This window comes from Pogoniulus pusillus, chromosome 11 (genome assembly GCF_015220805.1).
Source record: "Pogoniulus pusillus isolate bPogPus1 chromosome 11, bPogPus1.pri, whole genome shotgun sequence".
In the NCBI taxonomy this organism is placed as follows: domain Eukaryota; kingdom Metazoa; phylum Chordata; class Aves; order Piciformes; family Lybiidae; genus Pogoniulus; species Pogoniulus pusillus.
Window position 1 is genome coordinate 26,528,494 of NC_087274.1, and position 13,846 is coordinate 26,542,339.

At 45.6% G+C, this 13,846-nt stretch overlaps 1 protein-coding gene across 1 annotated transcript; it reads right to left on the bottom strand.

Moving 5' to 3' along the window:
* Positions 1-24: 24 nt before the first annotated feature.
* On the bottom strand, positions 25-8,505 carry HAUS3 (HAUS augmin like complex subunit 3). The gene is made up of 5 exons (XM_064151568.1): positions 8,354-8,505; positions 5,952-7,446; positions 4,972-5,408; positions 2,665-2,893; positions 25-1,334 (listed from the first exon to the last, which is right to left on the bottom strand). The coding sequence occupies exons 2-5, from the start codon at positions 6,870-6,872 to the stop codon at positions 1,050-1,052; spliced, it is 1,872 nt and encodes a 623-aa protein (XP_064007638.1). The 5' UTR covers positions 6,873-7,446; positions 8,354-8,505; the 3' UTR covers positions 25-1,049.
* Positions 8,506-13,846: the final 5,341 nt, after the last annotated feature.

The following is a 13,846-nucleotide window of genomic DNA, read 5'->3' on the forward strand; positions in this document are numbered from 1 at the left end:
ACCATAAATATTGACAACACTGAATGGGAGTTTGGCATTTAATAACAAACACAGTATATAGAGTTAAGTATAGAGTTACAGCCAACCAGTAAGTTAATTTAATATCTAAAAATAAATTATAGTCCCATAAAACTTAAAAGTCTGCTACCAAAATAGTTTTCAGACGAGTTATCAAAGTTAAAGCTAACATAGTAACTTCACCAATATATACAATGCCTGAAAGCAAGAACAGCTGATCCCCAGAGCACAAAAGACTGGCAGTTCTCATACTGTAAAAACCTCTTTAGGACCATTGGTACATTGGAAAGCTACAGAAAAAAGGGACTGGCAGCCTAACAAAGCCCAAGCAATGAGCAGTATGAAACTGAAATGCTTATCACCATCAATTACAGAGCAAATCAGGAGTCCAAAAGGTGAATTTAATTCTTGTTCCCCTGTGCAGAAGCCAACATGAGGATGGCTTCAGTGGAGAAGGTAGGCCACAAGTTACATTAAGAGATATCAGAATGGTCTTAAACCAGATGGTCTTGGTAATTGAAACAGATTCTGGTACAGATTCCAACACATTTCTAACAAAGCCAAGTCTTCTTAGGAGAACTGGAAAGAAAACAATAAAAGAAGATCAGTCTTGCAGAACTCCTCTCTTCAGAAAGAGCACATCCCCTCATGTTCCAAAATCTGGAATGCCTTCTCTGCTTTATTTTCCAGTTCACATATCAAAGGTTCTTAGCGTGCAAGAAAACTTAACCCAAGAGTGTGAAATGTTCTTTTTTGTGCTATGCTCTGTGCAGCAGAAATCAACACACAACCTAGCAGAGCGCAGTCTGAATGTAATTCACTCCAATAAGCAACAGATTACTTTAAAGCAAAGAACTGATAAAACTGAGATTTGGAATCAGCAGGCAGATGTCAAAAGGCATAAAGCAGCACACAAACCAAGGCTGGTAACTGCCAGTTCAATATGCATTGCATTGACAGATGTTAGCCTTGGTAAGCTAATGGCAGTCATTCCATAAACTTGCAGACAGTTTACATCAGTGTGGTCTCCTTTAAGAGCACACTGAAGTATTATCTTTAACAACTTCACTGGTGGTGAGGTTCTGATCTTCCAAACCACTGGTTTTTGCCTGAGACTGCTGCTCAAGCTGCTCCACCATCTCTTTCAGGCGCTCTTCATCTGTGAAAAAATACACATACAACTCTCGTTGCATCTGATGGAGCTTGTTGGAGTCCAGAAAGTTTTTCTTGGACTTCACATCAGCAATCAGATTCTCAAGGAGTTCATTTAGTTTCTTTAAATCAGCTTCCAGTTGATGAAATTGCTCATTAAGTTCCTGACAAGAAACACAAGATTAGAAATAATTACTTTTATATTTTTATTAACAATACTAAAAGGTTTTTTTTCCTTTTGGAACCCACTTTTGTTTGCAACCGAAAAGTTACCACAAAACCCACAGAACCCCAGGTGATAGAGACTCCACTCAATATGGGACATCTGAGCTCATCACATGGTACTCAAGGGAAATTAGGGAATTGTGATTCCATGACTTGGCTACTAAACCACAGAGTTCAGACCATAAAAACTCAACTAGATGGCTAAATGACATTTTCAATCAACTGCAAATTTTCAGACCTAGCCAAACTCCAAAAGGGGAAAAAAAAATCCACAACTGAAAACTAAAAATCCACAATTCAGTTTTAAAACTGAATCATTAATTAGCAGCTACAGCTTTCCCAGCTGTCACTCTCAGGTCAGTGTAAGCAGGCTGCTCACCTGCTTGCACATTATATCCTAATTAAAGGGATTACTTGAGAAGTGGTAGCAACAGAAAGAGGTGTCACTATGGTTTAAGGTGCAATTTGAATCAACAGAAAGGCATGTGACTGATTTAATAAGGAAGAAGCCATACTCAAGTATTGTTCCAATTACAAACTTTCATTCTTTGATAGAAACTGCTCTATATGTTGCAAATTAACTTGACAGATGGGAAATGCTACATATAGTTTTATGTATTTAACAAAGGCTGTATTATGTAACACAAGATTTCCCTCAATCCACTTCTGAGATCTCTGTAGCTATTTAACAAGCTGCATTTGACAATCCTTTTCCCATCTAAAAGAGGCTCTAGTATAGCACTTGGAAGGTCTGTAGGACTGTTCTACTACACCTGTATTTCAAAATGCTGATGTTTTTAGTTTGCCTAAATCAGTCACCCAGAGAATCCTAAAATGATCTGGGCTGGAAGGGACCTTCAAGGTCATATAGTTCTAGTCCCTCTGCCATGGGCATCCAACCTGCCTTTGGACACTGCCAGGCTTGGAGCCTCCACAGCTTCTCTGGAAAACCTGTTCCAGTGCCTCCCCACCATCATGGGGAAGAATTTCTTCCTCATGTCTCATCTAAATACAGCTTCTCCCACTTTGAAGCCATTACTTCCCTCATTCTATCATTCCATGCCTTTGTCAAAAGTCCCTCTCCAGCTCTCACAAAAGCCACTTTCAAAAAGAAAAAAAATCCCAGTTGAAATAAAGAGGAATAGCAACGAACACACTGCAGGCACAGCAGCCACTCTGTATGCCTCCAGCCTTCATACTCCATTCTGCTCAGTGAAAGAGCATGACACATGCTAATGTCATAATTTTAATGACCAAGCAAAGGCTTACCGGGCTTCTGAGTTGCAGCTGATTCCTTCCATGATACAGAGCATCCCAAAGAGCATCCACTTCCTCTTCTAGCTTGGACAACTTGAGAGCCTGCTCTTGGGAAGATGCTGCTAGCTGATCCTGGGCAATAGCACAGTCCCGCTTTAACTTCCGAGCCATCTGCTCCAGGTTTGCATAAGTTCTAAACAACTGTGGCTTTTCACTGTCTCCTTCCAGAGCTTGATACAGCCTGTAACACAGGAATGGGACACCAAAGCCTTTTTGAGTCTAAGCACTCCTGTCATTACTAGTCAAGAGAAGACCACAGAAAGAGAATTGTTTTCATAAAATCACAGAATCAGTCAGGGCTGGAAGGGAACACAAAGATCATCTAGTTTCAACCCCCCTGCCACAGACATGGACACCCTACCCTAGATCAGGGTGTTTTGGTTGGAAAGACCCTGAAGATCATCCATTCTCTAATTCTACCAGGTATGGTGTTAAACCACAGCCCTCAGCACCACATCTCTGCCTCTCTGAAACACCTTCCTGGATGGGTAATCAAGGCCTGTTCCAGTTTTTGATAACCCTTTCAGGGAAGACATTTTTACTAATGTTCAACCTAAACTTCCCCTGCTCCAACTTGAGGCCATCTCATTTTGTCCTATCATCTGGTACTAGGCAGAAGAGACCAAACCTCACCTGGCTTCAGCTTCCTTTCAGGTAACTGAAGAACTAGGAGGTCTCCCTTCAGTCTCCTCTCCTCCAGACTAAACAACCCCAGTGACTAAAAACAACCCCAGTTCACTCAGCTGCTCCCTACCAGATCTGTTTTCCAGACTCTTCACCAGCTTCACTCCCTTTGTCTGAACACACTCCAGCACCTCAATGTCCTTCCTGTAGTGTGGGGCCCAAAACTGAACCCAGTACTCAAGGTGTGGCCTCCCCAGTACCCACTGGCGTTAAGATCATTTTCTTGGTCTTGCTGGTCACACCATTGCTGATCCAGGCCAGGATGTTGTTGGCTTTCTTGGCCACTGGAGCACACACTGGCTCACATTCAGTCAGCTGTCGACCAGCACCCCCAGAGGTTCATGTTGAGAAGGCAGAGGACTAGTAAAGGTCAATACTGTACTGTATCTCCCACTGATTTCACAATTCCATCTGTGTATTGCTTGTAAGAGATTACCAGGGCTTCAAAATACTTCAGCATTAAATTAACAGCAATGAAATACCAAAGTAACAGACAGTGAGCACACAATGAATGCCAACAGAAGCTTACAGTGTGTTCTTACCAGCTATTCCCTGACACTTCAAGGACTACAAAGGACTACAAAGTGAGATACAATTTTTTGAAGCAGCAGACTTCACTGAGCAATGAGAAATAAGAGCAAATTTTGCAGGGTTCATAGCTCCTTCAGCTGTTAAAAAAAAAGTGCAACTCCTATAATTGTATAACTCCTTCAACTTTAAAAAAGAAACATTCAGTGATAATGGAGACTTAATAATAAACCTGAGTAAAAATGTTACAAGTTGCCAAACAAACAATGGGAAAAAATGTCTTGATCCTTGCAGTTAGTCACTGTGCAAGGTCATATTCAACAATCAATTACTACAAAACACTTAAAGTACACTGGAAAGGAAGAGGAAAAGCCAGGCATGAACACACCATGTTGTCCAATTTGTCCAATGCACTCCATCAAAAGGTTTAGTTTTGAGGTGGCAGCAACACAGCAGTCGTCCCTAATGAACCACCTGAGCTATAATCAGGGTTTTAGACGGGAAGAAAACAACTAACTCCTACGTGGGTGAGAGGACACTGAAACCAGATGGCAAATCAAGCAGTAAAAATGAGCTCAGCACAGGTCAGGTACTGCAGGAGCTGTTCCTCTCCTCTACCGCACGGGGGGTTTTACAGGCTAAGCTGATGAGGCCGTGCACACCATCTGGGAAATCACTGTTAAGAGCAGCTTTCTAAATCTGTGTCTATTCTAGAATAACTTCTAAGAGGTCCCAAATCAAGGTATTACATTAAGAAAGGTTTGGCTTTAAATATTTAGTGTATTCTGCCTCTTGCTTGGGAATGTTTCAGCAACAGTAAGAAGATTGAGAATTAAACAGTGTTTCCTCAGGCAAACCTAAAAAGAACTTCAAAGGACAAGCAAGAGGCAAGGCTCATATCTTGAAGGCTTCATTCCAGAGAATTCAAGATGCTAATTAAAGCAAGCAACTCTTGACTTAGCAACAGAAAAGGCTAGGCTGCTCTAAGCTTTTATCTCCCTAGCATTGTTTTAAAGTCAGTCCAAGTTCAGCAGCGACAACACTCACCTGCAATGGAACTCATCTTCTGAACTGATGATGTTCCTCGGCTCTGCACGCTGAGCTCTCTCAGTTATCACCTGCAGTCTCTGCTCCAACTCACTGCTGCTCTGTTTCAGAGCTTCCACCAAACCCTCTAGGTGAGAGTAGATCTTCTTAATTTTCTTCATCTCCATTCCATAGGCCAGCTCAAGAAGTTCAAATGATGCTTTCTGTCTGATCAAATGCCTGCATACTGCATCCTGTCTTGAAGCATAACGCTCCTGCTGAGCAATCTGACGATCCAAGCACGCTTTCACCACCGGTGCACACAAAAGCTGGGCCTTCTCTTTCAGAAGGGGAAGCAGCTCCTTGCTGTTTATCCGAGCAATGTCTTCTTTAATTGTTGATATTTCATCATTTAAACTCCGTATTTTGGCATCCAGGTTCTCCCATTTCCTAGGATCCTGCATAAAACAAAATAGTGCTGAGTATCTTCATGGTTGCCTTCAGTTCACACAAGATTCATGTGCTTAAGTGAATCTTAGCACAATTCAAGAACATGCCACAACCCAGTATCTTGAGCCACTGAGCCCAAGATACTGGGTTGTGGCATGTTCTTAAATTCCAGTAGCCAAACCTGCTTGTCACTCACTTGCTGAGACTGAGGAGGTTGGAGTAGATGCTCTCTAAGCTTCCTTCAAAACCTAAGCCATTCTATGATTGAATTATCAGATCCACTTACGTTGTACAAACAGCTGAGTTTCAAGACAGTCAGTGAATTACAGCTGTTAAAGTTTGCTACAGAATACAAACAGGAATACATTTAACATAGTAGCTCCACCATACCACAAAATTCCAACCAAAATTAAGCTCCTGTTTGCTGTACAGAGAGCCAGGTATACTTTGAAATAACCAACTGAATTAGAAAGCCATCCTTTTGCTAGATCCAGTTGAACACACATGCCCATGGAGGAGTCTACTACTTTCCATCCCCTTTTGCAGCTTACCTTATTTAAGGCCTGCAGCATGTCCTCTGCACATTTGATAGCTGACTTCCTGCTCTCCTCTTCAGCTTGCATCTGGATCAGCTGATGTTGAGCACAGATATATGCTGTCTGAAGCCTCGCTATCTCTTGCCTCTCTTCACAAACTTCATCAGCATAATCACAAGTGACTTGGTCGCTTAGATCTGCAGGCTGGAAGCTGCCTTTGGGGGAATTTTCAAGCCGTTCAGACACACCTTGAGAAAAATGTTTTTTTACATGGGAAGTGACTGCTGCAGTGCTTTGTTCTTCCTGAGCCAAATACTTGTCCAAAGAAAGTTGGGAATAAAATACCGGATGTGGATCTGATCCTTGTTCTGCATCTGGAGCAGTGAAGAAAGAGGTAAATTTCTTAGCTGCTTCCACAAGCAACAGGAGCTCACTATTAAGTTTATTATTTGCTGCAGTAAACATTTCCAGTGCTTCTTTCAAATCTTTATGTACTTCCTGCTCTTTGCTTTTTAATGTTTGTAACAAATGGGTGTTTTCAGAACTCATCACTTGAAGCTTATTACGCCGATACACTTGAAGGTTTTCCAACTTCTGAAGAGTTTGAAGCTCATCTTCTAATTTCTTCCGCTCCTCCTCTTCTTCTTCCTCCTCCTGGCTACTCTTCTTTGAATCCACAGGCTTCAAAGTTTGAAGGACTTCATCCAGTGCATTTCCTTCTAAAATGGGCTTCCCAGACTCCAAAAGTTTATCAAAATCTTGCAGTTCTTTTTCAGAGAGCACATGCTGCTCATCTACATTGCCACAAAACCACTCCAGAAGGGCTCGGGTTTCCAAAGACTCAAAAAGCCAATCAAAATCTTCTCCATTAAGTGAATCAGCTTCTGGATATCCATTTTTTTTAAGAGTTTCCACAAAATCTTTCCCACAGCTCATGATTCAATTGGGGTTTTTTATTAGTAAGCAGAAAAGCTCCAAATACATAGAAAAATTAAATCTGGTGTACTATTTCTCTTGTCATATTTTTGTCATTTAAAAGGAATATTTGGGCTTTTTAAATAAAAAAATCTGTGCAGATCACACCAAAAGAAAATGAATGGTGTTATGGATTTGAGTGGCTATTCAAAGACTAGAAATCGTTTTTTATTTCAGGAATATCATCATCTATGTTGTCCATCAAATCAGGACATATTATTACTTCAATTAAACCCATGGCCTTGGCAAAGAACTTATGTCTTTAATTAATGACAGTAGTCTATTTGAATATACTAGATTTATATGAATTAAGGAGAAAACAAATGATGTAAATACTGAGTAATTTTCCTCACATTACATTAAAAAAATAAATCAGCCACTCACAATCATTTTAACTCTTTCAAAATGCCAGGAGCTTTCAGCTTGCCCTAAAACCAAAACTAGAGTGGTACTTCACTGCACATCAAGATCTTGCTCATGTTTTTTTCTACTTCAGCAGCAAGCAGAATCTTGTCTTCAAACCTTAAAAGTTCTTCTGAAAATGGAACAAGAGATCCTTTAGCATACAAATGTCTCAACATAGTAACTGGTCCAAAGCCTGCATTAACTTCAAATCAGTGGAAACACTCTTGGGAAAAGAGACACAGGAAGATAAAAGTAAGTTTGCTGTTTTGGTGTTCTCCAGCAAACAAATCAACAGCTTTGGGACCTTACAGTGAGCTCATCGGACAGTACAAAGCAGTATAAATTACCTAGAAAACCAGGAGTCCTTGTCTCAAACGCTCTAGCAACATACAGAGGGGTTTGCTGAGCGTGGCATTACTTACTACTTTCGCTTTCAGAACATACTCCACCAGGAAACTTCCCTTTGCCAACCGGCCTGGGGGACGTAAGTGCTGAACATGGAAAAGCATCCTTATAAAGTACTAAATACTAAAATAGATTTCATTTATCTTAAGATAAGTCGCAGGTTATATAGGAAATAGAATTGTTGTGCAAGTTTCACACCCCGGGGCAGCCTTCCACCTGACCTCTGCCTTCCGAGCTTACACGAGGGCCGCTGTCAAAGGGAACAAACAGCACAGAGCCGTATGCAGGGGTACGCTGACACTGCCACTGAAGCCGCCTAAACCAACACCCCCTGCGGATCCGTAAGGAAGCTGCCCACGATCCCCGTCCCCGATCCGGGGAAGCCAAATCGTCACGAGTGAGAGCCTTAGGGGCTTTTCTACCAGCGCTCATGAGCCCGAAGGGACGCCGGCTGGGTCCCAGCTAGGGGACAGCTGTTGCCTACAGCCCTGGGGGGATCGTGGCTAGGAACCGCCTCGCAGAGGGTCAGGGCCGAAGGAGGAGGGGACCGGGAGAGAGGAGAATGGTAAGGTGCGACGGCTATTCCCCTTCCGGTGCAAACAAGTCACGACCCCACACCGCCCGGTACTCACCGCAGCGCTCCGCCTCAGCCCCTGCACGGAGACGAGAAGAGGGAGTGGCTCAGAAAATGGCGGGAAGGCTGAGGGAGGGCTAAGGGAACGCTGAGGGGAAAGTCCGGGCGGAAGGCTAAGAGAAGGAGCTGGCGGGGAGAGGGCGGGGAGGGGGGGGGGTGGGGTGGAAGAGAGCTGGGGGGAAGGTAGAAGAAGCGCCTCAGCAGCGCTCCGGCCCGGGGCAGAAGCGGAGAGGACCGGAACCAGGACCGGAACCGGAGCCGCAACCGGAGCCGCAACCGGAGCCGAGCGGCGCACGGAGGGGCGGGACCAGCCCGGAGCCCGGGACTCGAAACGCCCGCCACGCGCCGCCCTCGCGCAGGCCCCCTCCGCCCCCCCGCCCCGCCCGCGCATGCGCGCCCCGCCCCGCCCGCTGCCGGACGGGATGGCAGGGGGCGGGGCCTGGCCGTGCTCGGGGCGGGGAGCAGCAGCGGCGGCGGCGCCGTTGTGTAGCACCGCTCGGGGCGGCCGCTCGGCTCTGCTGCTTAACCGACCCTGCCGCGCTTCTGCGGCCCGCCCTGTGCCGAGGGAGAGGGTGGGCAAGATAGGGCTGCGGTTCGACGTTGGTCAGCTTTTACTGGGCCCCGTAGCCCAGAGACGAGGCTCATGGTAGCTACCACCCTCGTGCCCGCAGTTGCGGTGCCAGGGAGTCCCCTCTGCCTAGCTCCCTTAGGGTTCTTTCGGTGAACTTCATGCCCGCTAATTTGTGTAACCCCTTTTGCGAACCTGCGAGTAACCCCAGCACTTCACAAAGAGCAAATAACCAGAGCTCTGCTAACTGCTGCTTAGAAAAACCCACAGTATCACAGTATCACAGTATCATCAGGATTGGGAGAGACCTCACAGATCATCAAGTCCAACCCTTTACCACAGAGCTCAAGGCCAGACCATGGCACCAAGTGCCACGTCCAATCCTGCCTTGAACAGCTCCAGGGACGGCGACTCCACCACCTCCCCGGGCAGCCCATTCCAGTGTCCAATGACTCTCTCAGGGAAGAACTTTCTCCTCACCTCCAGCCTAAATCTCCCCTGGCACAGCCTGAGGCTGTGTCCTCTTGTTCTGGTGCTGGCCACCTGAGAGAAGAGAGCAACCTCCTCCTGGCCACAACCACCCCTCAGGTAGTTGTAGACAGCAATAAGGTCACCCCTGAGCCTCCTCTTCTCCAGGCTAAACAATCCCAGCTCCCTCAGCCTCTCCTCGTAGGGCTTGTGCTCAAGGCCTCTCCCCAGCCTCGTCGCTCTTCTCTGGACACGCTCAAGCATCTCAATGTCCTTCCTAAACTGGGGGGCCCAGAACTGAACACAGTACTCAAGGTGTGGTCTAACCAGTGCAGAGTACAGGGGCAGAATGACCTCCCTGCTCCTGCTGACCACACCATTCCTGATGCAGGCCAGGATGCCACTGGCTCTCTTGGCCACCTGGGCACACCCAAACGCTTACATAGTTTTTCAACCCACCTCCTCATCAGATGACCACCAGCAATGGCACTGCAGGGTTGGTTGACTGCCACAGCTGCATTTACCTTACCTGTGACTTCCACGTCGATTTAGAAACCAGCAGTACGTTTCCCTTCAGAAATGCTTGCTCTGTAAAGCCAGCCTCCTCTTCCTCCACTCTTTCACATTGCTACACCTTTCACAGCATGACTGCACCTTGCTGGAGGTGCAAGACTGCACCTGCACACCAGTCCTCAAGGCTGCATTAAGGCTTTCTACAAGATCCGTGTTTCCAACACCCTTCTGCTTGGCTGTCTGGACTGCTCCAACTAATGCCTTCCATTCCCTGCATGGCCACGTCTTCTCCCTCTATCCAGATGCATGCATACAATGTTCCACCTCCTTCGTGGCCTTCTACAAAACCTGCAGCCCCATCTGAGCCTTTGAGCCGTGTGGTCTACTGGAGGGTGTCCCTGCCAATGCCAGGGGGCTTGGAACTAGATGATCTTCAAGGTCCCTTCCAACCCAAACCACTCTAGAATTCCAGCTGAGCTGTAGCTGGTTTAGAGCTACACATCTACTGGCCTGCAGCCACCTCTCCAAAGAGTGAAGAGCTCAACTGGGCCAGCCTTGGGGCATGATCAGTGCAGGAAATAATTCATTTCTCTTTCTACCCAGACATGGAATGTCCCTGGAAGTTTTTGCTGTGGATTATCATTGCAGCCTCCATCCTCTCTCTGCTTTGTCAAATGTGGTGAAAATTAGCCCGAAGGTTCAGAAGTTATCAAGGAAAGGAGGAGGAGAACAGATGGACAAAAGAGGAGATGACAGACAGCATGATCTCATAATCCCTGCTGGCACTGGAATTCAGGCTGCAACTGAAATGTTTTATGTCAGGACACTGTGCACCTAAGTTTCTCATTTTGAAAGAACAAGCCTGTAATGTGAAAGAAAATTTCACTTGCTAGGAAATGCACCAGCTTTTAGGGCAGAGATTAAACACCAGCCTGGCACAGACACAGCTTCAGCATTTCCGATGGTCCCTTTCCCCACCCAGCTGCAGCCCTGCGTGTCAGTGTTTGCTCTTGCACCTCCTCATGGGTCAAGATTGTTTTTCTCTGATTCATTTTTTCTTGGTTGTGTTCAGTCAAAACATAACTGAAAGCTTTACCTTACCCTTTTTTTCCATCCTGGGAGCAGTTGGTTTGCATCTGTGTCCCAAAACCAGCGAGGCTGCTTAGATAGCAGATTGCTTTTGCAAGCCGTTTTGTGGTGGATTCCAGCAGATTAAGACGTGGACATTTCTGGAAGGGTGTCTGCAAGATCTGCACTATTCCATCGTGGCCACATTGCCTTTGTTCCGCTGCAAAACATGACATTCTTGAGCCTGGTACCTCGGAGAGAAGCTCTCAGTTACCCATTGGCAAAGGCTGGGAAAAAAAAAACCCAGCTAGAGTGCAGTTGCCAACATGTAGGCACCACAGCTGGCCAGGATAAACCCTTCCTCTGGGACACATCTGCCAGACAGGAAAAAAACCCTCTTGGTTCTAAAAGTGGTTTGCCTATCACTGCTGCAGGTTTTGGGTTGGTTTTGTTGTGTGAAAAAAAAGAAAACCACACAGAGAAGAAACAAGCTGATGAAGTGTGGCTGTGTGGAAGCTTTTTTGCCTCACACTGCACATTTGCCAGCAGCAGCAGGATGCTGAGGTCCCTGCTGTAGGCTGCTAGAGGAGCACCTCATTCTCTGGAAGCAACTTGAGGCAACTCACTGCCTTAAGCAAACTTAAAGGTTGGCCCAGATGAATCTTTGGGGTCCCTCCCAACCTGGTATTCCATGACTGAACTAAACAGAGCTATTGAGGTGCTGTGTGGAGTTTTATGACAACAGAGTCAGGAGACAGACATTTGGCTTCCTCTCACCAGCACATCTATCTTGTCTCTAGAGGAACAGCAGATTTCATTCTGAGCTCTCATATTCCCAGAAAAGCAGGTGAAAGTGATCTGTTTTCTTCAGCTTTGTTGGATTCAATGCCGTAGATGTAACAGAGGCACCTAAACGTTTGGGTTAAGTACTCATGCATCAAGGCACATGGTGGAAAAAGCACTTTTTGTGCCAGGAAACTGTTTGCTTACTCTTCTGGCCCTGTTCTGGAACAGCTACACACAACAACAACAAAAAAAAAACCAAAACCCAAAACCCACCAAATGAAGAAGTTAAAAGAACTGAAAACCACAACAAAAAGGTATCAGAAGTTGTGTTTATATTATGAGGAGATGGTGCTGCAACACAGTACTGCTCCAGTACTGTGAGAAATACTCCCAGGAGGTCTCTTCTCAACATGAGGAGAAACGTCTTTGGTATGAGGCTGCCAGAGCCCTGGAGCAGGCTGACCAGAGAGGCTATGGAGTCATCACCTCTGGAGACTTTGAAAATCCACCTGGATGTGTCCCTGTGTGACCTGCAGTAGGTGATCCTGCTTTAGCAGGGGTGTTGGACTGGATGATCTCCAGAGGTTACTTCCAACTCCCCACGCTCTCTGTGTGCCACAGAATGCAGCAGGCACAGCGTGCACGTGTAGAAAGGAATCTGCACAGCATAATGCACCTCACAGGCTGTTCCTCTGGCCCTGACACCCAGTGGCTCTGACACAGAACCCCTTCACTGACACCTTCAGCTAACACTTTGCCCAGCAAGCAGCAGAAGGCTCCCTGTAAGTGCCTCATGTGCACACCCAAATTCCATCAAAGTCCATGTTGCACAGACCCTTTCAGTGACATCAGTCATCTGCAACTGCATTTTATGGCTGCGTTTCAGTTTGCCTTTCTGATTCATAGTCCAAGGTCATGGCAGGAGGAAAGCCAGATGTAACTGATGAGGATGAGCAGCACAACTCCTAACTAAGGGAACTGCTACCCAGAAATGACTTCAAAGTTACACAATTCCTTCTGTGCAAAGACTTCCTGCTGACTAATATCCATGAATGATTCCTAAGAGGAGCCTGATTTGCTCCAGGCGATCTTGCTCCAGCAGGAGTGCTTGGACTGGATGATCTTCAGAGGTCTCTTTCAACCCCTACCATTGCGACATTCTGTGAGCAAATGGAAGGTAGAAGCTCTGAGAGTACAGCATCTGGACTCTGCTATGCCAGCAGGCAAGTCTTTCTCTGCATGTGTTTCCCCAGGAAGCCTTTGCTGGGGTTAAATCACAGCTCTTTGGGTAAAGACAGCAGCCAAGGTGACCAAATGGTTTCTGCTCCACTCTAGTTCTTGCATCCCCTGCATTTTCATTCCAGGTGCCCATGTGACACACTTAGGGGTTTCTTTTGCAGCTACCAATGAACAGCAGTGCATTTACTCAGTCCCTGAAGGAACTTCAGGCTCATTTCATGGCTGGCAAAATTTAATTGCTGATGTGTTTGCCACATTGGTATTTGTAGGAAGCACAGCTCCCCCTTTTAGAGCATCTAAAGGGATTCACAGAGTCCTTGAATCACAGAATCCCTAAAGAGCATCTGGATAGATTCACAGAATCCTTGAATCACAGAATCCCTAAAGAGCATCTAGATAGATTCACAGAATCCTTGAATCACAGAATCCCTAAAGAGCATCTAGATAGATTCACAGAATCCTTGAATCACAGAATCTCTAAAGAGCATCTGGATAGATTCACAGAATCCTTGAATCACAGAATCCCTTAAGAGCATCTAGGTAGATTCACAGAATCCTTGAATCACAGAATTCCTAAAGAGCATCTGGATAGATTCACAGAATCCTTGAATCACAGAATCCCTTAAGAGCATCTAGGTAGATTCACAGAATCCTTGAATCACAGAATCCCTAAAGAGCATCTGGATAGATTCACAGAATCCTTGAATCACAGAATCCCTAAAGAGCATCTAGATAGATTCACAGAATCCTTGAATCACAGAATCTCTAAAGAGCATCTGGATAGATTCACAGAATCCTTGAATCACAGAATCCCTTAAGAGCATCTAGGTAGATTCACAGAATCCTTGA

Coding starts and splice junctions, on each gene's coding strand:
- HAUS3 (XM_064151568.1), bottom strand. CDS start 6,872: ATGAGCTGTGGGAAAGATTTTGTGGAAACTCTTAAAAAAAATGGATAT. Junction 2,894..4,971: donor GAAGATGAGTTCCATTGCAG/GTGAGTGTTGTC, acceptor CCTGTGTTACAG/GCTGTATCAAGCTCTGGAAG. Junction 1,335..2,664: donor AGCTGCAACTCAGAAGCCCG/GTAAGCCTTTGC, acceptor GTTTCTTGTCAG/GAACTTAATGAGCAATTTCA.